The sequence below is a fragment of the Meriones unguiculatus genome, chromosome 3 (genome assembly GCF_030254825.1).
Source record: "Meriones unguiculatus strain TT.TT164.6M chromosome 3, Bangor_MerUng_6.1, whole genome shotgun sequence".
Lineage (NCBI taxonomy): Eukaryota > Metazoa > Chordata > Mammalia > Rodentia > Muridae > Meriones > Meriones unguiculatus.
Window position 1 is genome coordinate 32168283 of NC_083351.1, and position 27979 is coordinate 32196261.

At 48.5% G+C, this 27979-nt stretch overlaps 1 protein-coding gene and 2 non-coding genes across 7 annotated transcripts in view; 1 reads left to right on the forward strand and 2 right to left on the reverse strand.

The window, feature by feature from the left end:
• Armh1 (armadillo like helical domain containing 1) overlaps window positions 1-20971 on the forward strand; it is a 41085-nt gene extending 20114 nt beyond the window's left edge. For 2 of the 5 annotated variants that reach the window (XM_060379746.1, XM_060379747.1), the window contains 9 exons: window positions 1100-1168; window positions 2431-2597; window positions 5170-5366; window positions 6650-6734; window positions 18998-19120; window positions 19194-19266; window positions 20012-20318; window positions 20566-20647; window positions 20725-20971. In XM_060379746.1, coding sequence (XP_060235729.1) covers window positions 1100-1168; window positions 2431-2597; window positions 5170-5366; window positions 6650-6734; window positions 18998-19120; window positions 19194-19266; window positions 20012-20318; window positions 20566-20647; window positions 20725-20840 — 1219 coding nt within the window. In that variant the 3' untranslated portion in view covers window positions 20841-20971. The remainder of the gene's footprint in view (window positions 1-1099; window positions 1169-2430; window positions 2598-5169; window positions 5367-6649; window positions 6735-18997; window positions 19121-19193; window positions 19267-20011; window positions 20319-20565; window positions 20648-20724) is intronic. The other 3 variants (XM_021633380.2, XM_021633382.2, XM_060379748.1) reach the window with 3 other exon arrangements.
• Window positions 20972-21797: 826 nt separating this feature from the next.
• LOC132653392 (U5 spliceosomal RNA) lies at window positions 21798-21914 on the reverse strand. The gene has a single exon (XR_009591139.1). It is a non-coding gene; the product is annotated as a U5 spliceosomal RNA (small nuclear RNA).
• A 4444-nt stretch (window positions 21915-26358) lies between these two features.
• Window positions 26359-26474, reverse strand: LOC132653403 (U5 spliceosomal RNA). Its single transcript, XR_009591147.1, has one exon. It is a non-coding gene; the product is annotated as a U5 spliceosomal RNA (small nuclear RNA).
• Window positions 26475-27979: the final 1505 nt, after the last annotated feature.

The following is a 27979-nucleotide window of genomic DNA, read 5'->3' on the forward strand; positions in this document are numbered from 1 at the left end:
CTCCAGGGGAGCACTGTTTTCGCAGTAAAGAGCCTTTCCTAATGAGCCAATCTGTCTCTCCTTCTATTGGCATCCTGGGAACTGGGGTGCAGCAGAGATAATTTGCCTCACCCCACCCTCCAACAAAGCACCATTACCTCCAGCACATTACATTAGCCTTTATCAGTCCTGGAAGCTCTCCGTCATCCTCATGGACTGCAATAATTCCAGCTAATTTCTTAAGTGTTCTAAGAGCCTGTGATGTGTTATGAGCCTAGTAATTGTTGACTGGTTCCCTTTCTGCTGTGGCTTGATTTCATACCTTGTATTTGAGCTGAAGTGTGCTCAGGATGCTTTATTACAATGAGGCTTTTTGCAAAGACTCGCATTAAAAAATAACATTAAATACTGAGGTTGTTTTAAATCAGAGTTTAATTTTTCCTCCATTTCCTGTTATTCTTATTAAGAAGCAATGCAATTCTTCATAAGGATAGTGACCTCCAGTGCAAAACTTCGAGCAAGGACAGAATGGAGAATTAATGATGCTGCTAATTCTTTTGTTGTTGTTTGCTTTGTTTTTGTTTTTGTTTTTTGAGACAGGGTTTCTCTGTATAACAACCCTGGCTGTCCTAGAACTCACTTTGTAAACCAGGCGGCCTCCAATTCACAGAGATCCACCTGCCTCTTCCTCCCGAGTGCTGGGATTCACCACACATGGCTGAAGCTAACTCTTTGTAGAGAAGTCTAGGAGTGAGGCCCAAAATTATGAGCTGTGCCGAGACCCAAGCGTGGCTCTGGGAGACTTGGGAAACTGACGTCAGTCACTTTTCTCCAAATATTTGCATTTATGGGAACCTCTTTGCTCCCTAAGGAGCCTGAAGAGTCCAGATGGCTAGACTGCCTTGCTCTCTTAAAGAGCAGGGAAGGAGGTAACAGCACGCACACACACACACACACACACACACACACACACACACACGTGCCAGCTCTGCCCTTCTGCCCCTGGTTCCTCTCGGGGGGAAGGGCACAGGTCATCCCCACCCTCATCATGGCCCCAGGCGGTGCCATGTATCAATCTAAGTGGAAAACCTCCCGGAAGCATTCTTTAACTCAGCTGCAGCTATATGACTGGCTTGGATTTAGAAAAGATCCTGAGGTCCATTGGCATCTTCTTGTCAGCTGTGAGCAGGTGAGTCACCCCAGAGGGACTCTGGGTCTCCAGTGGCAGGTCAGGTTCACGGTGTTCAGGCCACATGGAGCCATAGGTTCTGGGTACCACCAGTGTGTCCGAGCCTTGGGAATGGCCAACGGGGGTGGTGTTTCTCCTCTAGTTGCTTCTTCGTCCTGTTTCCCATTGACCCCTCTCTATTCAGCACCATGTTGAGAATTATTAAAAATAAAAAATAAAAATAAAAATCTGTCTACACTAGCCTTGGGAAGGGAGGATTTATTGGCTCACTTAGCTGGAAGAGCCCGGAGGGTGAACATCCCTATATCAGGCCCGATCAGACCCAGGGGCTTCACTAATGTGACCAGTGCTTTCCCTCAATGCAATGTCACCTTCAGTCAGTCCTGTATTCAGAGGCCCCTGTGTACCGGTCCTCGGGCTCTCCGAAATCCATCCTTGTAGCTCAGCCATACCAGCAAGAGTGTGTCTGTTCCCACGGGGTCCTCTAGGGAACCTGCATAGGTTACTTATCTGGCCCAAACCAGCCTTCTCAGTCAGAAGGATGACATAACACCCCCGGTCACATGTGTGTCCCACCAAATCCACATGGCCCCTGTGTGCAGGAAGTATGGTTCACCAAAGGACAAAGTGCCATTAAAGGAAGAAGGGGACTACAAAAAAGGGAAGGGGAGGGAAAGAGAGGGGAGAGGAGGGAGAGAAGAAGAGGGAGAGAAGGAAAGGAATCAGATTTGACTAGCTGTGGGGGCTCACACCTGTAATCCCAGTAGTCACAGCAAGTTCAAAGCCAGCCTGGTCCATATAGCAGTGCCAGTCTACATAGTGAGACCCTGACCAAAAAAAAAGAAAGAAAGAAAAGAAAACAAAGAGAAAAAAAAGCAGAGGGCAGACACAGAGACTAGAAAGAGACAAATGCCTGTTGAGTTTAGCTCTAGTGTTTTTTTGGCTGCTGTTGGGTTTAGCTCTAGTGTTTTTTTGGCTGGCATCTGCCTGTAATCTCTGTGTCTCAGAAGCTGTAGCAGGATAGCAAGTTCAAGGCAACAGGATGAGATGTAATCTACACATATATGTACGTGTGTTATAATATTTTATGTGATATTATATATTTATATATATTAAAATTTAAAATCCAAACAATCCTGTGTACGCCTGTGGACATCTCCTGGGTCAGAGGCAAGTGTGTGAAGGCAGTATGCTGGCCCTGGAGGCCTTCAGTTCAGTGCTGAGGGACCACTCAAGCTTCTGTGTGGTCTCCCCCCGGCCAGCAATCGGTACCTGATAGAATTTCTTGAGATTGGAGGTGTCCTAACTCTGCTGGAAATACTTGGCCTAGAGAAGATCAAGGAAGAGGACAAGAAGCAATCCATCAAACTACTTCAGATCATCGCAAACACTGGCAGGAAGTACAAGGAGCTCATCTGTGAGAGCTATGGTAGGTCCCGGGTGTGCCAGCCTGCGGACGCATCGCCCAGGGCCTGGGTGGAGCGGCCAGCACCCACACTGCCATGGGGAAAAGCTCGGTGCCCAGGAAGCTCCAGTTCCCTCAGTGAGCTTCTCTGTCCACACCACAGCCTCAAGAGCAGATCTGTGGCTTCCCCGACTGTCCTTTGCTCAAAGAACAAAGATAGTTTCAGACATACTTCTCTAGCTTTTAGTTTACTTGTGATGTGTATGTGTGCGTGAGTGCATTGCAGAAACCAGAAGATGATGATGAATGTCAACCTCTTTCATTCTCCTCTCTTTGAAGCAGGGTGTCTCCCTGGAACTGGGGATTGAGTTTTCTTGGCTAGGCTAGAAGCTGCCAAACCCCCGTCCCCACCCATTTTGGAGCTGGGTTACAGGCATATGAAGTATGCCAAGCATGTTACAAGGGTGCTTGGCTCAAAACTCAGTGCTGGAATGTGAACCCAGGATTATGTAGCAAGTGCTCTTAACCACTGAGCCATCTCTAGCCCTTGTTTGGTTTTGAGACAAGGTCCCATCGAACCCAGGCTGGACACTTACTCTCTGTGTAGTGTCTTAGTTACTTTTCTGTTGCCGTGATAAAACACCATGACCAAGACCACTCACAGAAGGAAGAGTTCGTTTGGGACTTATGGGTCCTGGAGGTTAAGGGTTTATCATGGTGGGCAAGATGGCAGCAAGCAACATATGTGTTGGCTAAATCGGCAGAACTCACATCTTAAGCCGCAAACTGGAAGCAGATAGACCTCACCTGAAATGGCCAGTCTCTCGAACCCTCAAAGCCTGTCCCAAGAATTAGTTTGATTAGCTCTTGCCACATTTGGTTAATCCTCCCCCAAATAAGTAGGAACCAAGTGTGGAAATGCTGGATACGGACGGCATCTTACTCAAACCACCACAGTAGCCAAGGTTGCCCTTGAACTTCTGATCTTGTCTCTACCACCTGAGAGCTAGGATTATAAGCATTCAGCACCACACTTGGTTTTTTAGACACTGAGCATCAAACTCAGTGCTTGGCAAATGCTAAACAAGTACTCTTACAACTAAACCACATCCACAGTCGTCGTGTGTGTGTGTGTGTGTGTGTGTGTGTGTGTGTGCGTGCGTGTGTGCTCTGTGGAGACCTGGCTGTCCTGGAACTCGCTCTGTAGATCAGGCTGGCCTCAAGCTCAGAGATCCACCTGCCTCTGCTTTCCAAATGCTGGGGTTAGAGGTGTGCGCCACCACTGTCCAGCCCTCAGTCCTCCACTTAAATGTATCCTTTTCCACACACACAGTCAACAAACCTTTATTAGCTGCTAGCTAAAATTCTATGTGAAATCATTATGACTAATGCTAGCAACAAAACTGAGTTAAGATTATTGAAGGCTAAGGGACCGAAGGGATGGCTCAGCTGTTAAAAGCATTTACTGGTCTTGCTGATGACCCAGGCTCCATTCCCAGCACCCACATGGTGGCTCAGAACAGTGACTCCAATTCCAGGGGATCCAACAGTCCCTTCCGGTCTCAGTGGACACCAGGTGCACCTGTGATATACATATAAATATATAGGCAAACACCCAAACACATAAAATTAAGAATATCTTTCCAGGGATGATGGCGCATGCCTTTAATCCCAATGCTGGAGAGACAGAGGCAGGGTGATCTCTGTGAGTTTGAAGTCAGCCTGGAGTTCCAGGACAGCCAGGGATACTAGAGGGACCCTGTCTCGAAAAACCAAAAAGAGATAAATAAATACCTCTCTGGCTGGTTCACAGCCCTAGCTGCTCTTTCTATCGAGTGCTCTGTTGCCAGCACTCACACAATGGTTCACCAATGTCTGTAAATTTACTTCTGGGAAATCTGACACCCTCTTCTGGCCTCTGCAGGCATGGGACTCCAAAGTGGTACACAGGCATCCATGCAGGCAAAACACATACCCATAAGCTAAACTTTATAAAGAATAATATTTTTTTTTTAAAAAAAGTGTCCTTAAAAAGATTATAGGTCAGCTGACTGTGGTGGTTCCTGCCTTTAATTCCAATACTTAGGAGGGAGATAAACATATCTCTGTGAGCTTGAGCTCAACCTGGTTTGCATGGTGAGTTCCAGGACAGCCAGGGCTACATAAGACTGTCTAAAAAAAATAAAAAGTAAATTAAAAAAGGTTACAGTCTGGAAAGAAGGACTTCTGTGACCAGCACAAAATAAAACTGCTTTGAAGGTTTTAACGAACCTACAAAATGTACAGATGGAACACTTTTTATGTTGTTCCTTTACTGAATAGCAAACATGTGGCCTCATGAATTCTGGGCAAAAATTTTCCCTCTAAGCTACACACACACACACACACACACACACACACACACACAAAAGCACACACCTGTGCTGCAGAAAACTACTCTCATAGCTGGAAGTAAACAGGACAGTAACACAACATGAAAACTGAGCCTCTTTGGTTAAACAAGCTCGGTTGAAAAGTTCTTAAAGCAATTGCCGTCATGCAAACTTGAGTGGGAACTGTTCTCTTAAATCCTGTCTGCTTTCTCTTCCTCGCCCAGGAGTGAGAGCCATAGCAGAGTTTCTGGCGAAGTCTAAGTCAGAAGAGACGCAGGAGGAAGTGCAGGTCCTGCTGGATACCTTGGTTCACGGCAATCCCAAGTACCAGAACCAGGTGTACAAAGGTCTGATAGCTCTGCTGCCCTGTGGGTCCCCGAAAGCGCAGCAGCTGGCCCTGCAGACTCTCAGGACGGCCCAGGTGAGCCACAGTTACGCTCCGGAGCTCTGATTCACGTCACGGCCTCACAATTACCTTTCCAGGCAGCACTTCGCACAGACCTGAGAGGCAGAGCTCGGCCTTCCACCTCCTGCCTGCTATTCAATCAGCGTCACCTCCGAAGGCCACGGTGGGGCAAGGACTTCATGTCTCCCGGCAGAGTGATTTGTCCTGTTTATTTAAGGATCAGAAAGATATTGGCAGACTTCAAAGTGGTTGAGACAAGCGACAAGGAGGAAAGATTAAGGGCGTCCCTTTGACAGGGAGAGAAGCATGGCATTTCTGTAGGCAGGTGTAAAGGAAGAGGCTAGATCTCACTGACTGGAAAAGTGCTTTGTTTTTCTGGGTTTCTGCCCTAGAATGTGAGTGCAGTCAGACTTAGGGCATGATGGCATTGTGCCTAGGAAGGAGGGGAACATGACACAAATGGTGAGAGCTCTCACAAGTGCTCCAGAGGCTGGGTTGGAGGGAGACAGACAACAGCAAGGCCTGAAGAGAGTGGGTGCTGAGGTGACCAAGGTGGGTAGGCTTTTCTGAGATGGAAGGTGTGGAACCAAAAACAGACATCAAAGACGCCATCTAGCTTTGGGCTTTGCCGATAGGGTGAGCTATACAGCACTGAGAGAGAACTGGAAAATAGGAGAAGTCAGGTTCATGTGGGAAAACTTAGGTTTGGACTCCAGTGGCCCTGGGTCATGCTTTGACCTTTTAAATTCCCAAGGGGCCCTGCAGTGGTGGTGCACACCTTTAATCCCAGCACTCAGGAGGCAGAGGCAGGAGGGTCTCTGTGAGTTTAGGGCCAGCCTGGTCTACAGAGCGAGTTTCAAGACAGCCAAGGCTACACAGAGAGCCAGTAGGAGGAGAGTCTTTGATCAGACCTGAGGGTCCCACAGTTCCCACCCTGTGCCTCCTACAGCTGGTACTTCGGTAGGCCCTTGTAAGCATGACTCTGTCTTCTCACTGGTTAGTGAAGGTAGTAGGTAAAGTTTGAAGATGTAAAAAATAAATTAACTGAAAGATGAGATTCCGGAGAAAGATTTAGGATCCGGGATGAGTAGTTCTCTCTGTCACGTGTCTTCCCTTCCCAAGCCATAGTCACAGACCTTGGTCCTGCTTGTCCTAACGGGCAGCCAAGAGATTTGGCTTAAGGCATCTTGAGATAAAGACTAGAGTCAATTCACCCCCACAGCCTAGCTGTCCAGGGGTCCTCATTTCACTTCTAAGCCTCAAGCGTCAAGCCTGTCATCCTTTTTCTGTCCTGTCAGTCAATCGTTGGAGCGACACACCCCAGCATCGTAGAGCATGTGCTGAAGATTCTGACCACGGTGCACCTGGAAGTCCAGTATGAAGGTAAGGAGGCCCCCAGGGCACCAACGGTGGCATGGAGAGGCGGCTCTCCAAAGTCTGCCTCCAAAGAGCCTGTTGCTGGCTGTCCAAACTGACCTTGACGGAAGAGGGAAAGGGGGAAAGGCCAGCTTCCTCTAGTCAGCAAGTTACTCGGGTAAAGGTGGTCATCTTTCATTTGTATATGTTACAACCGGCTAGGGCCAGAGCTGTCTCTCATCTGGTTCTTGCCGGCTGCACTGAAGCCCCTGGCTGAGCTAAGGCTGCAACTCAGTGATGCTCGGCTGCTGCACAGGCCTGGGTTGGGCGTCAGCAATGAGAGAAAGGAAAGGGAAGCCCAGTGGCGCGCACCTTTGTTCCCAGCACTTGGGAGGCTGAGACAGGAGAAGCTCAAATTCCAGGCCAGCCTGAGCCGTGTAACACAACTGTCTCATAACAAAACAAACCAAAAACACCCTAGGGAATGTCTTTCTTGGAAAAACAAAAAAACTAATTTGAACACTGATGGCATCCGTAAGTTTTCATTTATTGGCCTTCCATAGGTCATTTCATTGTTTCTCAAAACAATCCTAAGGATAGAAAGCCTGCAACCTACCGGGTTGTCAGAAGGTTTGAGGGAACGATGGTGAAAGCAGGGGGTGATGGCCTTTTTTCTTCTTTTTTTTTTTTGGCCTTTTGAGACCGTGTCCATTATGCACTGTAGGCTGGTCTTGAACTCCATCCTCCGTTGGCTTCCCAAGTCCTGGGGTTACAGGCATGCAGCACCACACTTGGCCAAGTCTGGTCTTGAACTCATGATTCTCTCAACTCTACCTCCCTACTTTGGCTGGTCCCTAGGAACCTGACTTGGGCAATGAGGGAATGAATAAAGAAAACAGACAGCAGATGGGAACACATACAGAAAGGGGGGGAGGGGAGGAAGGGGGAAGGAGGAGAGGGGAGAGGGGAGAGGGAGGGGAGAGGCTGGAATCAGGTGGACTGTGCCCTCCAAGAGCAGCCTTATTTCATGCGTTCACACTGAATCCAGGAGGCAGCTGTGCTGTGTACCGCTGAGGAGGAGGCAGCAGGGCTCTCCCCAGGGGCCCAGTCTCAGGCTGTGAGCAGCGGGGAGGGGAAGCCAAGGTTTATAGTCTGCGGATACTCCAGTTTTAGCTGAAGACCTGCCACTCCTCCGCACCTGTACTTGGTCCTGGGGAAGCCTTTGCCATCCTCCAAGGGTCACCCGGAGAAGATATGGCCATTTCCACAGCTCTGAGGCACGGGGGTCCTTGACATGGCTGTGCTTGCTTCCATGACACACATTCACTCTGGACTTCCTTCGTTTGTTCCTCACACGCCATCATGCTGGGCTGGACCCTGGTTTGGTCGGTTGGTTGGTTGGTTTGTTGGTTGGTTGGTTGGTTTTTGTTTAGTTTAGCTTAGCTTTGTTTTGTTTTCGTGTTTCCTGAACTTGGAAACTAACCCAGCCTTGGCTGGAACTCTTGATCCTCCTGCCTCTGCCTCCACATCTAGCTCACCACTGTGTTCCTAACACCTGCCCCTAGTCCAAGAGTCAATCCCACCCATATGGCTCCAGCACTCTTCCTCATCCTGTTTGCACAACATGTTTGGATATATTATTCATCATGAAAGGGTTTTCCTTTAATTTTCCTTTTTGCAAATATTAGAGAGGTTTTTCTTTCTTTCTTTTTTTTTTTTTTTTTTTGAGACGAGGTTTCTCTGTGTGTAGCTTTGGCTGTCCTGGACTTTGTAGGCCAGGCTGGCCTCAAACTCACAGAGATCCATCTGCCTCTGCCTACCCCAGTGCTAGAATTAAAGGCGTGTGCCATCATGCCCAGCTAAATACTGTTTCAAAATAATAATTATTCTGATTTCTAAGTTTTTTGCTTTCACTACTTAACTTTTATATCTGAAGAAAGTCTTGGTCTTGGGGCTAATTCAAGAGGCTGAAGTACTTGGGAAGTACTCAGCCAGGACCATCAACGGCAGCACGTAAGGCGCGGCCTCTGTGAGGACGTGGCCTCTGTGAACATCCAAGAACATCCAGGGTGAAGCGGCCTTTTGTGGCCAAAGCCTCCTACACAGCTTGACATTGTGTCCTGTTCAGACTCACAGGAAGCGAGCAGAGTGGAGGTGGCACACACCTTTGATCCCAGCGCACGGGAAGCAGAGGCGGGCAGGTCTCCGTGAGCTCGAAGAAGCGGGCCTGGTCTACAGAGTGAGTTCCAGGATAGCCAGGGCTACACAGAGAAACCTTGTCTCAGAAAAAAAAAAAAAAAAATGTATTACCTCTGTATGTATATGTGTGCGTGTGTCTGTGTGTGTGTGTGCGTGTGTCTGTGTGTATATGTGTGGGCATGTATGTGCATATTCCTGCAGGTTTGGGTGCCCACAGAGGCCACAATGAACATTGGATCCCCTCGAGCTGTAGTTATAGGCAATTATGAGCCAGCCAATGTGGGGGCTGAAACTGAACTCCAGTTTTCTGCAAGAGCAACAAGAGCTCTTAACTGCGGAGCCGTCCAGCAGCCCCTGGCTTCCCATTAAGTTAATGTGTCCTGAAGGGTGGAAAGTTTGTGTGATGATGTCTTCACGGTGTAATGCCCACGGAGGATGGGAGGGAAAGCAGTGCTGTGGCCAGGGCCGCCTTCGCCCACTCCAGGAGCTCCAGCACCTGTTCCTGCCGCCTTCACTCTGAAGGATAAACAAGCAAGCAGGGGCCGAGGCCAATGCCCCAGGCCATCTTAGGGCTTCTACCTCCCTGTGGATTTCAGAGTTTAATGACCGTCCCATGTAAGCTAAGCCAGAATCAGAGCTGAGAGAGGACTTCTCCAAAGTGGTCCCGCCTGGAATTTATCTCCACTTATCACTGCTTTGCAGTGAAAAATGGCACTTTACTCTCAGGAATTGGTGGCCAGTTGGGGGCTTATCGGAACTATCAGTTTAAATGACAAAACAGGCATTCATTGTGTCCCTTCCCTAGAACAGAGAAACTAGGGAGGCGAAGGCCAACAAGCTTGAGGCCAGTCTCCTGAGCTAAATAGTGAGCCCCTGTCTCAAAAAACAAAACAAAACAAACAAACAAAAAAAACAGGGCTGGTGAGGTGGCTCGAGGTTAAGGCACAGGCCACCAAGCTTGCCAGCCTGAGGTCAATCCCCAGTGTCCACAAGGAAGGGAAGAACTGATTCCCAACTCCCACAAGATGCCCTTTGACTTCCACAGGAACACACACTTAAACACACATGCTAAATAAAAAACAATTTTCTTTTTGTCTTTGTTTTTCAAGACAGGGTTTCTCTGTGTAGCCCTGGCTGTCCTGGAACTTGCCCTGTAGACCAGGCTGGCCTCAAACTCACAGAGATCCACCTGCCTCTGCCTCCCAGGTGCTGGGATTAAAGGCGTGCCACCACTGCCCAGGAATAATTTTTTTTATTTCATTTTGTTTTTATGTTGGAGACAGTGTCTCACACGTAGTCATACTGGCCTGGAACTCACACAGTCTGCCTTTGCCTCTCAAGTGCTGGGATTAAAGGCGTGTGTCAGCACACCCACCTACGTGTAAAGAAATTAATTATTATTTTATGGATATGAGTGTTTTGCCTGCATGGGTGTCTGGTGCCTGTGGAGGTCAGAAGAAGACAACAAATCCCCTGCAGCTAGAGTTACAGATGGTGGTGAGCTATCTATCATGTGTTTCAGGGAATCAAACCCAGGTCTTCTGGAAGAGCTGCCAGTGCTTTTTTCTTTGTTTGTTTGGTTGGTTTGGTTTGGTTTGGTTTGGTTTGGTTTGGTTTGGTTTGGTTTGGTTTGGGGTTTTCGGTTTTCGTTTCTCCATGGAGTCTTTGCTGTCCTGGACTCACTTTGTAGACCAGGCCGGCCTCGAACTCAGCGATCTGCCTGCCTCTGTCTTCCCAAGTGTTGGGATTACAGGCGTGGGCCACCGTGCCCAGCTGCCAGCCAGTGCTCCTAACAGCTGAACCATCTCTTCAGTACCTAAATTAAAAAAAAAAAATTAAGGGAAATTAATGAGCTTAGTTGGTAACTTTAAAAGAAGGGAAGTGTGACTCAGTGGTGGCATATTCCCTAGCTCTGGGAAAAAAGGACATGATACACACCTTTAACCCTAGCACTCAGAAGGCAGAGGCAGGTAGATCTCTGAGTTCAAAGCCAGCCTAGTCTACCTAGTGAGCTCTAAGATAGCCAGAGCTATCCAGAGAAACCCTGTCTCAAAAAAACAAAAACAAAAAGTAAAAAACAACAACAACAAAAAAAAAGGAAGAGTAAGCAAGGAAGCATAAAGCTATTAGCGTCTTTTACAAATAAACTATTAATTATTGCCATAGGGACATAAAAATTATAACATATCACTTGGTTAGGCGCACACTGATTCGCAGTGACTCACTTTGTCAGATGCATGCTGGCCAAAAGTCGTTTGGCCAAATGATTAACTTGCTTAACCAAACCACTGATTTACTGAAGATGTGTGTCCTTCAAATATTTGTAAAAGTTTTAGCAGTTCGTACTGGTGGCATTAGTGAGGCCAAGAGAGTTGGCAGAAGCCACACCCTCCAAATCCTGAGGGCTCTTCCCCAGCACCCCCTTTCTTCCCGGCGCTGGCCCTCCATGTCTCTGGCCCTGCCACGCTCATACCAGCTCCTCAAGAACAGGCAATCAAAGCTGTGCAGATGGTGACCTCTCTGTGGCCTTGTCCCCTGCCACCAAACAAAGCAAAGACAAATGATCCCTTAAAATGTAGCCATAAAGGAGAAGGGAAAGCCATTTGCTTGAATTTTCACACAGACCCGCAAACGCTGTTCCATCTGCCTATCTGTATTAGGTATCTATTTCTATATTTTAAATCACCCCTAAATGTAGTAGTTAGACACCATAGCTTGGGCTAACCACAATCCCTGAGTCCTAACTGCCTCGGCTTCCAGAATGCTGGGATTACAAGCATATGCCGCCGCATCTGGCTAGTAAGCATTTACTATACCATCATGCTTATGGAGGGGCTGCAGATGACTCAGTGGTTAAGAGCACTGTCTGCTCTTCCAAATGGACCCAGGTTCAATTCCAAACACCCACATGGCAGCTCACAACTGTCTGTAACACCATAGCCCTTATGGGTCCAGAATCTGAGAAGAGCTTAACTGGGTACTTGTTTCTGCCCCCCATCGAGGGGTGTTTTGAGTCTTGTTTGTAACCAGGGCTGGCTTTCAAATCCTCCTGCCTTAGGCTCCTAAATGCTGGGATTACAGCTGTGCACCACCAAACCCAGCTTGGACTCGGGATATTTTGTGAGGTTTCCAGGTCAAGACTCCCCTTGTGGTCATGTGACTCGCTCCAAGGCCTACCAGGTTAGTGAGGCAATGGCACAGGGAGCCTTAGATCTTTACCATGGGGACCTTTACTTCCGGCTGCTGGGTGCCCTCACAGCATAGCAGCTAGCACCTCTCAGAGCGATCCAGCCTGGTGGCACATGGCTAAGTCCCAACGTTTGGATCTCTGTGAGTTCAAGGCCAGCCTGGTCTAGCAATCAAATTCCAAGGCAGCCAGGGCTACAGTGAGACAAGAAAGAGAGAAAGATAGAAATCCAAGAGCCTGCAAAATGGCTTAGCAGATAAAGATGCTTGCCTTCAAGTGTGATAACCTGACCTGAATTTGGTCCTAGAACCCATGTGGTGAAAGGAAAGACCTCTCCCACAAACTGTCCTCTGACCTCCACAGGTAAACCATCGCACGAATTTGCATACACATAGACACCTGCAAAATACATAAAGATGAAAGCAATAAAAATATAAATAAACATAGTAATTCAAGAAGGACACCCTAGGGCTCGAGAGATGGCTCAGAGGTTAAGAGCACTGGCTGCTCTTCCAGAGGTCCTGAGCGTGCAGGCATACATGCAGTACAGAGCACTGTATCCATAATAAGTAAAGAAATATTAGAAAAGAAAGAAGAAAGCAAGAGAAAAAAAGGAAAGAAAGATGCCCTAACAGCAACTATACCTGCATGCTTCTGCTTGGTCCCATCAGCAGGAAGCCAGTCACTATGTCCTTGAAACAAAAAAAACAAAAACAAAAAAAAAAAAACATACCGAAATGCTGGAGCCATCAGGATGGTTTAGCAGATAAAAGCATTTGCTCCCAAACCTTTTTTTTTTTTGCATTTTTTTTTATTTTTTTTTATCAGTTACATTTTATTAACTCTGTATCCCAGCCGTGTCCCGATCCCTCATTCCCTCCCAGTCCCTCCCTCCCTCCCTCCCACTCCCAAACCTTTTGACGTGAGTTCAGTTCCCCCAAAGACATGTAAAGATGCGGGGGAGACTCGACTTCTCATGTGTCTCACCCACACACATAACACACACATACACAAGTAGCAAATACATACAAAAAATCTTAAACTTGTTGGGCACAGCGGCACACACCTTTAATCTCAGCACTCGGGAGGCAGAGGCAAGTGAATCTCTGTGAGTTCAAGGCCAGCCTGGTCTACAAAGTGAGCCCAGGACAGCCAGGGCCACACAGAGAAACCCTGTCTCAGAAAAAAAAAAACAAAAAACAAAAAACTTATGAATTTGGTGAAAACAGTTATTCAGAGAGTAAAAATCTTACCTAATTGACCTGCTACCTGAAATTCACTGGAAGAGCTAATTAAATGGCCAGATGTCCTATAATGAAGTTGAGGTGGGGCTGGTTCATCGACCTAGAAGTACAGTAATGACATTAATGGCTGAAAGGCTCCTACTGACAGGACAGGACCATCAAGAGATGTCAGGAGATGGCTCAGAGGTTAAGAGCACTGACTGTTCTTCCAAAGGTCCTGAGTTCAATCCCAAACACCACATGGTACCTCATAATCCTCTAGAATGAGATCTGGTGCCCTCTTCTGGCATGCAGGCAGAAAACTGTATAAATAATAAATAAATCCTTAAAAAAAAAAAAAAAAAAAAAGATGTCAGGCAGGGCAGCCGAAAACCTCTCCCCAAGTCATCCTCTCACCATCCACCCCCCCACACACACTAAGAGCGTCATAAAAATTTTAATGCATGCATGTGCGTGTGTGAGTGAAGGTCAAGGTGGGGCCTGGCAGCGAGCCCCTTTACCACTGAGTCACCTCACAGGCTCCAAGACCTTCGCGCACCCCGTTATGTTAGCTAACCGGCCGTAGCACTTGAAGAGCATTTCAAGGTTTTACCATACGGTTGTCCCGGATCGAGGTAGAAGCCCCAGGACAGACTTGTTTCCCGTTCCCCACTTTCCTGGCCTTCAGGGCATCTGTGTCCCGCCTGCACCTGACACCTCCTCCCCGTTAGAGACTGCGAGGTTTGACTCCGTTCTTAGGGGAGTTCACACCACCCGTGCGCAGGCTGGCTGTACGCGATAAAATGTGCGCGGGAGAGGACGCTGCAAAAAGAAGAATATCTTCCTCGAATAGCAGATAGCATGGTGTAAGGGTTCACACCTGTAAACCCAGCACTACTCAGGCAGGAGAGACAGGGTGAATGTCATGAGTTCAAGGCCAGCCTGAGCTACAAAGTAAGACCTTCTCTTCAAGCAAACTAGTAACATCAATAGCTCAAGGTTACCGTTAGCCCCATGGCAAACTTGACTACAGTCTGGCTACAGGAGACCTGAAGAGGAGGAGAGAGCGAGAGAGAGAGAACATGTCACCATAACTGCTGACACACATGCCACATCCATGGCTCATGTTAGTACTTTATTCATTTTCTTCACTGTTCAAGAATAACAATAATGAGCACACGCCTTTAGTCCCAGCACTCAGGAGACAGAAACCACCGGGAGAGGATTTTTTTTTTTTCTAAGATTTATTTATTTAGTGTATGAGTGTTCTATCTGCATGTACACCTGATGCCAGAAGAGGGCATCAGATCACATTATAGATGGTTGTGAGCCACCATGTGGGTGCTGGGAATTGAACTCAGTGCTCTTAACCTCTGAACCATCTCTCCCGCAGGTCCCTTTTGAAGCCAGAAAGGGAACTTTCCACTATGGCTACATAACCTCGATTGGAATTGGCCGGTGCACGTGCAGGCCACCTGACTACGATCAGGAGTTAGGGGGCTTTTCCAAGATGGGTGGTTAAGCAACCTTACCTTCCCCAGGCCACATGCATGTCTTGGCTGTTTCTGATTGGTTGCCCTTTTTCTTCTGTTGTTTTTCCTGTAACTCTTAGGCCTGTTCTGTCTAGGCAAGAAAATGGGGCCTGTCATGGAGTTGGTCAGGCTTATTTAGCCAGGCTCTCTCACAGGTTTATACCGAGGTCAGAGAATGACATCAGGTGTCCCATTGAGGTCTCCCTCTAACCCTGTAGCTCGCCAGCGTGCTGAGCTGGGCTGACGAGCTTGCTCCTGGGACCCCCATCTCTAGCACCCTAGTGCCAAGAGTCCAGCCATGGCGCCAGCATAGCATTTACCTGAGTGCGGGGGACCTGCCCTCCAGTCAAGCTTGCTTGCCAAGTGCTTTAACTGTGGAACCTCGGAGCCTCCCCCACCCTTCGTTACGTTTATTATTTACTTACTTATTTGTGTACTTATTACTGCATGCTACAGGGATGGGAAGGGCAGAGAACAACTAGCAGAACATTCCGCCTTCCATCACGCATCCTTGGAATCTTTTTCTCGTAGTTTTTGAGGCAGGGTTTCTCTGTGTAGCCTTGGCTGTCCTGCCCTCACTTTGTAGACCAGGCTGGCCTTGAACTCACAGCTATCCGCCTGGCTCTGCCTCCCTGAATGTTGGGATTAAAGATGTGCACCACCTTGCCTGGAGCATCCTGGGATTTTACGCAGTTAATCAGGCTTGGCTTCAAGTGCTTTGTCTACTGAACCGCACCATCAGCCTTCCCCAGCCCTTAAAGAATTAATTTTCTAAAAGTATTTTTAGCTGGGCATGGTGGCATGTGCCCTGTAACTGCAGATGAAGGAGGCCGTATCAGTAGAATTGCCACAAATTTAAGGCCAGTTTCATCTACATAACTAAAAGAGTGAAGATTCTGTCTAATAATTAATTAATCAATCATGTATTTTTAGTGTTTCAGCATTGGTCTTTGAACATGATGTAGTTAAAATGTAGTGAGTTAATCTGTTTGAATAGGCTGTCCAGTACAGCCTGCCAAGCATTTTCTCCACTGAAAAGGAGAATTTATGTTGGCACGCACTTCCTCAGTGCGGCCAGAAGATGGCAGTCTTGTCTAGACACACAGTAAATTGGAGCCCCGGGTTTCCCAAGGCTCTGGGAGCGAAGAATTCCTCTCAGGTCTCAGACAAGTATGTGGGCACCCTGAAGTGGCTGTGTGTGGACGCAAGCTTTAGGTTTATTCTTTTCGCTGCACAGGCCTTATCAACTTGATCTATAAAATGATTGATAGAGAGATTAACAGAAAAAAATCTTCTAAAACACAGATTCTGCAGAGTCTGAGGCTCAAGGGAGGTGCTTCTTAGCTGCACTTCATGTAGGCGGAGAGGCTTCCAGCTATAGGGCTCAGGAAGTGGCCGCGCGCTGCGGGAAGCAGAGGGGAGGAGTAACAAAACAAGGATTTCTGGTTACCCAAAGTACCCAAAGCGAGAATCACCTGTGATACCTCTGTCCGGTCAAGTGTCAGATTCCAATCTCCTCTTCTGGGAAAAGACCTTCCCTAGGCAAAAAGGAGGGCCTGTCAGAGAAAACCTGCCTATAGCCACCAGCTGGCCAATACAGTTCCCTGCACAAGGGCAGCCTCTTTAATAGAAGGCCAGCCTTCTAGACCCCTTTCCTTTCTGTCCACACGAGGCATGCAGTCTCTCTAATAACCAACTCTAATGCTGGGCATGATGGCACACACCTTTATTCCCAGCACTCAGGGGGCAGAGTAGGGCAGAGTTCAAGGCCAGCATAGTCTACATAGTGAGCTCTGACTAGCCAAGCTATATAGAGAGACTCTGTCTCAAAAAAAAAGAAAAAAAAAAAAAACACCAGCAAAAAACAACTCTACAATGCCACACACACATGCAGCACACCCCTGGGGTTGGATATTTTACATTCCCACACACATGGAATATCTAAGGTTCCGAAGTGCTGGGCCACTTGTTTTGTTTTATTTTGAGACAGGGTTTCTCTGTGTACCCCTGGCTGGCCTCAAACTCACGGAGAACAGCCTGCCTCTGCCTCCCGAGTGCTGGGATTAAAGGTGTGCGCCACGCCCAGCTTTTCTGTTTTGTCACTGGGCCACTTGTAAGGCCCTTCTGCTGAAGGACCGTTAACCCGCTGCTGAAGCTTCCCTGCTCACTGCTTTCCTGAGAAGGCCCCTTGTTCTCTCTCTCCCTCACTCTCTTCATCTATTCAAGAGGGATCAGCAGGGACTCGTGAGCAGGCTGGCGCACACAGGCCCACTTGTTTGCTTTGGCTTTTGGACGGGGTCTTAGACAGCCTCGACTCACCGTGTGGTAAAAACCGTCCTCCAGCTGCGAGCATTGTCCCTGCAGGCAATGCTGCCTCACTCGGCTTCCGGCGCTGGACTCCACAGTTACCCTGCGGGTTTGAGGCTGTGTGAGCGGCAGCATCCCGTACCTGCTGAGCACTGCCCTCAGCACCAGTCCTGTAGCTGGTGCAAGTTCCATCTGGATTGGCCGGCGGGGGCGACCTCAGTAAGGCGCTTGCTCACAGAGACACGTGAGCAGGGCCTTGCCTGTTCTCTATGGGTATAAGCAGTGATAGCTGCGAACTTTAAAAACGCAATCAGTAAAGACTCAGTGAACACATCCTCACTTGTCCCAGGAGCTTCGGAGTGTCGTGCATACACAAACAATGGAGGATGAAGCAATGAGTGTGAAGTGGGTTGGCAGAAGCAGGTATTTATCTCCTGGGACACTTGACTCTGCGTTGCAGAAAATGCTGCCTGTGTCCAGGATCCGTCATAAACATCTCCTCCTCACTTCCATTCTGAGCATGCAGTCGCTTCTCCTCACTTCTCAGTGCACAGACAGCACTGCTGTGGCAATGTGCTGTTGCTGACAAAATGGCACCCAATCAGATAAAAGGAGCCAGCGCCCAGATCCAAACACAGCTGCACTGACACCCACAGCGGCAGAGCGAGCAAGAACGACTTGAGAGTTAGGGGGTGGGAGGTGGAGCCACGATGGCTGCCAAGCACTTAGAGGCTACTATTTTGTCCACCTGAAGTCTGGGAGAAGCCAGAGAGGCCCAAAGTGCCCTGCATCACGTCAGGACTGGACCCTCTCCCTGTACAACATTGTTGGATCTGTGATTCCAGGTTAGAACATGTAAGCGGCCGAGCAGTACTTGGGGGGCAGAGACAGGGGGATCTCTGTGAGTTCAGAGCCAGCCTGGTCTACATAACAAGTTCCAGCCCAGCCAGGGCTACACACAGTGAGACCCTAGGCCCTCAACCAACACAGTAACAACAATAGCAACCACGTCTGAGTGACAAGAAGCTGTAAGGGCTGAGCATGAAGGATTGATTTTGAAGGGACCCTGGAGGAGCTCCATGAAATACACAATGCAGAGAAGCGGCTGCCAGGCAACGGATGACTGTTGTTACTGTTGTTTTGTCTTGGTCAGTTGGTTGAGACAGTCTGACTGTGTAGCCTAGACTTGCCAGGAATTTCCTATATAATGCAGCTATCCTCAAACTCACCATGCTCCTGCCTCAGCTTCTAGAGCGCGGGAGCTAGAGGTGTTTCCCTACAGGAAGTGCTTTGTGGAAAAGCAGGTACAGTAGCCACCCTTCTGGCTGTTTTTGTTGTTGATGTTGTTTGGTTGGTTGGTTTGATTTGGTTTTTCAAGACAGTGTTTCTCTGTGTCCTAGACTCACTTTGTAAACCAGGCTGGCCTCCAGCTCATAGAGGTCCACCTGCCTCGCCCTCCCTGAGCGCTGGGATCACAGGTGTGTGCCACTGTGCCCAGCTTTTGTTTTCCCTGTAATGACCTGGAACTCCTGATTCTTCTGTATCTCCATCTCAAGTGCTAGGATTTCAAGCAGACTGGGGCAAGAGGAAGAATTTGTATGACATGGTGCATCTGTGAAGGTCAGAGGGAAACTTAGTGGAGTCGGTTCTCTCCTAGCTTTACCTGGTTTCTGGGGAGTAAGTCTCAGGGCAATAACTTAAGATGGGGAGTCTCAAAACAAAAGACCCAGCCCAGGCCTAAGGATGTAGCTAAGTAGTAGGGTGCTTGCCTAGAATGTAGGAAGCCCTGAATTTGATCCAAAGGGACCAATCATATATATATATGTCTCTCTCCTTCCCCAGCCATCGAGCTGATAAAGGACCTGATCCACTACGATGTGCGCTTGCCTCTGCTCCAGGGCCTCGTGGCACTGCTTATCCCATCAGCCAAGGATACATCCAAACTGCAGGCCAAGATCTTCACTGGTAGGACTCCTGTGATGGGACCGCCCCTGGAAGAGGGGAAGACTTCCTGGCTGACGGTCCCTCCTTTCTTCAGACTCTTCGCTTCTCCAGGTCACAAACCAGCTACCTGTGTTCCTGCAGCAGGCCGCAGCTGCCAAGACCATTGGGTAGGGCCGCAGAGGGAGCGGGCGGCTGCAGCCGTCCCCACCGGACGCTGTCTGCAGGCCACATGCACCCGTGTGCCGTCTGAGCGCCGGGGTTAAAGGCGTGTGCCGCCACGCCCGGCTCACAGGGGAGGGAGGCCAGTGGATCTCTGTGGGTTCAAGATCATCCTTGTCTACTTAGTTGGAGGCCAGCCAGGGCTACATGGTGAGACCTATTCTAAAAAGAGAGTGAGAGAGAGAGAGAAGAAAAAGAAGGATAGAAAAAGAAAGAAAGAGAAAAAAAAAAGATACTTTTAATCCCAGCACTCAGGAGGCACAGGCAGGCAGATCTCTGTGAGTGTGAGGCCAGCCTGGTCTTCAAAGCAAGTTCCAGGACAGCCACCAGGGCTGTTAACCCAGAAGAAAACCCCATCTCAAAAAAAAAAAAAAAAAAAAACCTTCTCAAGGAAGAATTGCACTCACTGTTTTTTGTTTGTTTGTTTTGTTTTAGATAAGGTCTCTATGGCAGAGGGTCTATGTAGACAAGGCTGTTCTGGAACCCTCTACATAGACCAAGCCTGCCTGGAACTCACACAGATCCACCTGCCTCTGCCTCCTGAGGGCTGGGATAAAAGGCATGCCCCACCAAGGCCGGGTCAGCTGGAATTCTTGTTTCTCAGCTGGAGAGACTCCAAACTTGGGGGTGAGGGCCTCCTTTCCCTTCCTATGTCCCCAGAGCCTTAATGGTCTTTTTATCCTTCCTCACAAGGATCCTGGCACGCAGTGACTTCAGCCTGGCAGAAGACCTACTGCGCTTGCGCGTGGTCCACTGCCTGTTGTCGGCCATGGGCAACACCGACCACAGCAACAGCCAGAGGCTGGCCAGCCTCACACTGGAGGTGCGCGGTCTGGGGTGGACATGTGACATGGGCAGGACACAGGGCAGTCAAGTCGGTGGATACCCACACTGTCCTGCCACCCCACCCTCTCTGCCGCAGTACTTCGTGCAAATGTTCTCAGTGGTGGAAGAACATGTCCGCAAGTCCATGGGGGAGGAACTCTACCAGCTCTTCATTGTAAGTATCCCCGCTAGGCTCAGCAGTTGCCCGGGACAGAATGGTAGCCCCTGTGCACAGAATGAATCTAGTTTCCTGATGTCCACCCCCCACACCCACACACACTGTCTTCTTTGTCCCCGACCCGCCCTAGCTAGTAAGCTATGAGCAGGACCCTCCTCCTAAGCGGCTCTGCTTGCAGAAACCCTTCCTCCCTAGCCCAACTCCAGGAGCACACTGCTCCGGTGCCCCCTGCTTCTATTCTCAGAGCAATGCCGAGCTCTTGTACACAAAAATGGATAGCGTTCAGGCGGACATCTTGGCAGCCAACAAAGTCAATGTTAGCAGAGGTGAGCAAGGGCTGAGGGGACCTGGAGCTCAGGCAGAGCCAGCCCTCAGGCTCACGCTGGCCTTTTGCTGCCTGCAGAGTTAATCCTCACTGAAAGCCAAGACTCCATCAGCTTTTACTTGCGCATTGGAGGTTCGAATCAGGTGGAAGAGGACACCCAGTTGGAGAAGCCTAAATCAGAATCCCAGGAGTGACAGAGCCCCTGTGGCAAAGCAGGAAGGCCGAGGCTGTGTTTGGGGGAAGAAGCCTGTCAGGCAGGCCCTGGGTGGGAAGCTGGGAGTGGGGCAGAGGGGCGGCCGTTGCCAGAGAAGAGCCTAATAAAGTCTTTTATTTCTGTACTGGGTGGTGTGAATGGAAAGGAGGGCTAGGGAGCTATGTAACAGGGTTGGGGTGTGCTCCTGCTTATCAAAAGCAGGTCCCAAGGGAAGGGTTGTCAAGACTGCCGAAGGGCTCCAGGACTCAGTGCAGCGAGCCTCTCAGACAGCGGCTCTCCACCTTCCTAATGCTGCAACCCTTTAATGCAGTTCCTCGTGCTTCGGTGACCTCAACCACAACATTATTTTCACTGACACTTCACAACTAATTTTGTTACGGTTATGAATCATAATGTAAACATCTGTGTTTTCCGTACTCTCAGGCAACCCCAGACAAAGGGGTCGGGACCCACTGCTCTGAGCCACCTCATACACAGCTGCTTCCGTCCCACCTTTTGCTTTGCTTTTGTTCCCTGGGCTCCTGTTTCCAGCTAGACATTTACATTTTGGTTTGTGTTGCCTTTAGATTTTGCTGTTTTTCTTTACTATTTTTTTTTTTAATGTAGTCCCAGCTTTCTTGGAATTCACTCTGCAGGCCACTGCCCTGCCTCTGCCTCCCAAGTGCTGGGACTCAAGGGCCTGTGAGAAAGAACTCAACAGATTGGGAGAAGGAATACAAGAATGTTTATCTCTTTTCTGGTTATGGACACAAGCATGTTTCACACATGTTAGAATAGAAAACTTAGTATACTAACTTCAAGACAGCCTATCTGTTAAGAAACCTCAGCCCAGGATTAAACCACCCATTCTGCTCTGTTTCTCAGCTATCTCTTGGCTTGGTCAAAACGTGAATAACAGTTTATCAGAAACACTTTCTATTTTTTTGTAACTATTATTAGCCTTGCAAATAACAAGGCCTCAAAAAATTAGGTTAAGACTCAGAGTTGTTCCTCTCCACGGAAATCTTTAGTAAAAGGCGAAAGATTTATACGATCTGAAGAGAAACCAGAGTATGACTTGCTACTGCTGCACGTAGTTCTCACCGGACCGTAAGTCTTAGATCACCTATGGTAACTTTTTTCCTCAGCAACACACGTAATACCCGTGCGTAATTCGTATCTACGTCTGCTGCAGTCGTACTATTACGAAATAAACCAAGACAGAAAAAAGAAACCAGCGGTTTCTGGTTTAAAATTAGGTAATGACCTCTGTGCAATGCATTGTGGGTATGTAAAGGAGCCAAGCCGCCACCCTCAAGTCTCTGGAAATACCTTAAGAATTTCACGCCCTGCCACCGTGTAAAGATGTGGGCCGACCACCGAGGGGCAGTAGAAACGCCAGGTTTTCGAAATGGTAAGAGTCTAGCTTAAGTCACTCCACGAGGACAGCTCTTCCAAGAAACGTAGAGCCCTCGTCTGTACACGAGGCACTGGGTTCCACCCTCCGCGTTACCCAGTAAACAAACAACAGCGAAATCATTGTATTAGTATACCCATTTAACACAACAGATGTAGCCTCCGAGGTCCCTGTCCTAAGACCCAACAATGTAGCAAAGTGCGCCAGGCCCTGATAAGGAAAAGTTCAAAGACACAGGAGTCTGGAACTAAAGGGTGGAAGAGAAGCAAGTGGGAAGGGGCAGAGAGACACCAGAACTTTCCTCAGTTTTACTTCGAATGAAGTGGGGAGCTATTTAAAGCTCTGCAGAGAACAATGCAAGCAGACAGTTGCCAGCTTTTGTGTGCTTGTCTGGGACAGGATCTCTTCTAGACCAGGTCAGCCTCACTCTCTCCACCTAGGTGGAAATGACTGAATTTGAGAGGGGCCGACACATCAGACTTGTTCTTCTTGTTCCAGTTTGGTGGTTTTGTTTTGCTTGGTTTAACGCTGGCTTAGAACTGGCTATACAGGCCAGGCTGACCTCGAACTCACAGAGGTTTGGCTGCCTCTTACTCTCTGGTGGAGGGTTAAAGGCTACCACAGCATGTTGGGGTAACTGATAACTCCCACCATCACCCAAATTCACATGTGCAGTGCTGGGACAAGCTGAAGGCCAGTAGCCAACTAGAACAATTTTTTTTGGGGGGAGGGGGGTCGAGACAGGATTTTTCTGTGTAACCTCGGCTGTCCTGGACTCGCTTTGTAGACCAGGGTGGCCTCAAAATCACAGAGCTCTGCCTGCCTCTGCCTCCCTGAGTGCTGGGATCACAGGAGTGTGCCAGCCCTTGGCTCTTAGAATAGATTTTAAAAAAATAAAACAAAACAAAACAATTTTTTTTTATGTGCATCAGCGTGAAGGTGTCATCTCCCTTGGAAATGGAGACAGTTGTGAGCTGCCATGTGGGTGCTGGGAATTGAACCCAGGTCCTTTGGAAGAGCAGACAGTGCTCTTAACCACTGAGCCATCTCTCCAGCCCTATAATAGATTTATCTATCTATTTATTTATTTATTTACACAACATTCTGCCTGCACATCAGATCTTACTACAGATGTAGTACAGGACCTTCAGAAGAACAACAAATGTTCCTAACCTCTGAGCCATCTCTCCAGCCACCTTAGAATAGATTTTTTTTTTTAATAGAGTTAACAAAGAGCCAATATGGCAGCACACACCTATAACCTGTGATCCTGTGATCCCAGCGTTTGAGAGGCAGAGGAAGGAGGTAAAAGGGACTGGCATAGGCTCAGGACATCCCAAGACCAAGTTCTCAGCACAAAGGGGATTTTTTTTCCAGAGAGACAAAGGTCAGGGAATAAGAGACAAAGACGGGATTCAGAGGACAACAGTGAAGGGGAAGGGAACAAGGGAGAGGAGGAAGGGGAATTTGTCCTGGAGGGGGACAGAGGACTGCCCCTGGATAGAGAGGAGACAGACACAGCACAGAGGCCACTGGCAGTTTATAAAGATACAAGGGGAAACCCGTGTTAGGATGAGGTGTTTAGTTGGTCTTGTTGTTTTGTTTGTTTGTTTTCAGAGTCAGGGTTTCTCTGTGTGGCCCTGGCTATCCTGAAACTCACTCCATAGATCAGGCTGGCCTCAAACTCAGAGATCTACCGGGTGCTGACTCTCAAGTGCTGGGATTAAAGAAGTGTACCATCACTGCCGGGCTTGGTTTGTTTTGTTTTGTTTTGTTTTTTTGGGGGGGGTTGTTATTGTTCTGTTTTTAGAGACAGGGTTTCTCTGTGTAGCCTTGGCTGTCCTGGACTCACTCTGTAGTCGGTCTCAAACTGACATCAGTCTGCCTGTCTCTACCTTCCTGAGTGCTGGGATTGCAGGCATGCACCACTAAGCCTGGCCTTTTTATTTTTAATACATTTTTTTTTTAATTTTTTCAATGTCTGAGTGCTCTGTTTGCATGTACACCTGCATGCCAGAAGAAGGCATCAGACACCATGTGGGTTCCGGAACTTGAACTCAGGACCTCTGGAAGAGCACCCAGTGTTCTTAACCGAGATGAGCCATCTCGCCAGCTCCAGAGGCATTTAGTGTTAATTGGGCATGTCAGTTAGGTGAGCCACAAGGGCTCTGAGTTGCCGGGTTTCAATACTTCGATAGCTGGACCCTGGCAGTCAGATTCTGGCGGAGGAAATGGCCAAATAAGGGAATAGGCCTTGGTGGCTAGCTTTAGGGATGTAATCTAACGGTTTTTAGCAAGGCAGAGGGAATGAAAGAGAAGGGCAAGGCCTACCAGAGCCATGTTTGTCAGGCTCAGGCTGGTTGGAGTTCCTTCAGAAGGGTCAGGAGTTCAAGCCCAGGCCCTGTCTCAACAACAAAAATATTTGGTTGCCAGGCCTGGTGACACACACTTGTAACCACAATACAGAAGAGGCAGAGGCCAAAGGCAAAGGCAAGAGGATCACCTAAAGTTCAAGGGCAGCTTAGTCAAAATATCAGCACGTTTGTGTCAAAACAAAGATTTAATAAAGAAAACATTTGCTAGGCAGATGAAGTGGTTCAGGACGTAAAAGACTCTTACAGCCAAGCCTAATGATTTCAGTTCAATCCCTGGGATCCACAAAGTGGAACCTGACTCCTACAAGTTAATTATCCTCTGACTTCCAAATAGGCACAGGACTTGGAATTTTAGGATATATATATATATATATCCTAAAAAATATATATATGGTGGCACTCCATAGACCAGGTTGACCTCAGACTCACACCTCAGGTTGACCACAGACATCACTCACACAGATCCACCTGCCTCTGCCTCCTAAATACTGAGATTAAAGGCGTGTACCACCTCTCCTGACAACTAATCAAGTTTTGTTTTGTTTTTAACTAATCAAGTTTTAAAAACAGGAAATATGCTGCAGGAGAGACAGAGACTCAGTGGGAGAGATAATTTGTCTCAGAATTACTTCTCTAAATTTGGTTTTTAAAGACAGCATTTCTCTGTGTAGCCCTGGCTGTCCTGGACTCACTTTGTAGACCAGGCTGTTCTGGAACTCAGATCTGCCTGCCTCTGCCTCTAGGCCTGGCTTTTTCTTTTTCTTTTTCTTTTTCTTTTTCTTTTTTTTTTTTTTACCCAAGAGACTTCCTTGGTCTTGTCTCCTCTGTCATTTATGTGGGGTCCAGGTCTGGAGAGCTAAACAGACACCTCACCATGTTAGCTGGTAAACTTTACAGCACCAGTTGTCTTTTTGTCTGTTTAGGGTAAGATGCCATGGCCTTTTTGTTCCTACATGTCCCCTGACAGCGAGGTCAAATCAAAATCACTGAGTAAGTCCGAGACACCTACCTCCTGCCCACCCCAGTACCCTGGCTCTTTCATATGGAGACCGAGCCCTGCCTGACACTGACTCATCATACAGGATAGCACTCTAAGGCATCGAAGGCCTGAGTGGCGTTTTGGGCTGGGGAGGGCGCGGTTACCGTGAGAGACTGGCTACTGGGCTGGCTCGTGGAGGTGCACGTTTTTGTTGTGGAGGTTTTTTTGTTTTTTTCAGACAGGGTTTCTCTGCGTAGCCTTGGCTGTCCCAGACTAGCTTTGTAGACCTGGCTGGGCTCAGACCGTGAGTGCTGGGGTTACAGGAATTCACCACCGCGTCCTGTAGGTGATCCCTTCTCAGGAGGGAGAAGGGGGTGGATTTCTGAGTTGAAGAGGCAGGCTGTGAGGTCGTCTAGAGGTCAGAAGGCCCTCTGTGGTAGAAGGCGGGTGTAGACGGTAGTGGTCGAGGACTCTGAGATAACACAGACCTTCGGGAGTTTAATGGCCTGTAAACTGGAAGACACCAGTCACCACCAGTCTTAGTATATGGTGGAAAGAGCAGAATAATACTGGTGCGCAGACCCAGGGGAGAGAGAACGCAGGCGATGCACATACGCGCATTAGGAACATAAATACACAAAAGCTCGTTTACAGGGCTTCTTGGCGGAATAGCCCTGATTGGAACTGGCTTTGCAAGTGCCACAACTTTTTGCTTTTCGCGGAAATCTAATTTTGTACCAGCAATAGTAGTCCTGCACAGGCAGGACCTCAAAAAATTGGGTTAAGACTCAGAGTTGTTCCTCTCCACGGAAATCTTTAGTAAAAGGCGAAAGATTTATACGATCTGAAGAGAAACCAGAGTATGCTGCCGCCTCCCCGCCCACCGTCCTCGGCCGACTGTCACTCCTACATCACCGATGGGAGCCAGATGAACGAGACACAAACGGTGACTCCTGCCTCCGTCCTACATTAAGTCTGTAAAAGCCGCATCACTCTTAAGGAAACAAAGCGAAAAAGAATCTTTGAACTGTTTTTGTTCACATTTTTAAGCGTAGGCGCGGGTCTGTGCGCAGTGCATTGTGGGTATGTAAAAGACGCTAGAGGACCAGCCGGGTTTAGGCAGCGCGGCCTCTCTCGCCGTGCGATCGCGGGTCTGCCGCTAGGAGGCAGGAGGAACGCCGAACCTCCGGGAGCACACAAACCAACCACACAGTCCGGCTCTGCCGAGGGGGCCCCGCGACCCAGCCTCGGCGCAGGAGCCGCGGCCCGTGAGTGGCGACTGCGGAGGGGAGACTGTGGTAGGTCGTTTCTGCCCAGCATGACTCCAGACCCGCGCGCGTTTGGTCGGCGCTAATTGTCTGGAAAACAAAACAACAAAGCAGAGAGCTCTCGTTGCTCTCCTAGAAGCCCTCCTTCAATGCCCAGAACACACATGGTGGCTCACAGCCATCTTCTGAACTCCGTGGGCACCAGGCGTAACAATTTTTAAAATAATAAGAGCAGGCAAATCAGCTGATACCCTCAGGTGAACCGACTACTCCCCGTTCACAAGTTGAGGCCCTACCTAGTACCTTAGTGTCTTAGGGTCACTACACTGCTGTGATGAAGCACAGTGACTAAAAACAACTTGGGGAGGAAAGGATTTATTTTGCTCACAATCACATAAAACAGTTCATTATCAAAAGTAGTGAAGGCAGGGACTCAGTCAGGGCAGAACCTGGAGGCAGGGGCTGGTGAAGAGGCCGTGGTGGGGTGCTACTTACTGGCTTGCTCTCTGGGGCTGCTCAGCCTGCTTTCTTGTAGAACCCAGGACCACCTGTCCAGGGATAGCACCACCCACAATGGGCTGGGCCCTCTCCCACTGATCACTAAGAGAATGCCTCAGGATCTTAGGGAGACATTTTCTCACTTCAGGCTCCCTCCTTTCTGATGACTCTAGCTTGTGTCAAGTTGACATAAAACTAGCCAGCACAATTAGAAGGTGACTTTTAAAAAATAATTTTGTTATTCCAGACGGGGTTTCTGTGTAGCCCTAGCTGTCCTGGAAGTTGCTGTGTAGACTGCTGGCCAGGGTCTCACTGTAGACCAGGCTAGGCTGGTTTGGAACTCACTACGCAGACCAGAAATGCGAATTCATTTGGATACTGGGTTATACCAAGCACTTTTTTTTTTTTTTTTTTTTCAAAAAAGCATGGAGGCTCCAGAGGACTATCAGGAAGACAAAAGCAGAAGGAAAGTCTGGAATCTCTGCCTTCATTTTGAGTTTCCTCTGCTTTGGACCACCTGCTTGCTTCAGTATTTAGGTACACTAACCGCTCAAGGACTAGTGTCTATCTGAATACCCAGCCCTGGGACCGAATTCCCCAGCG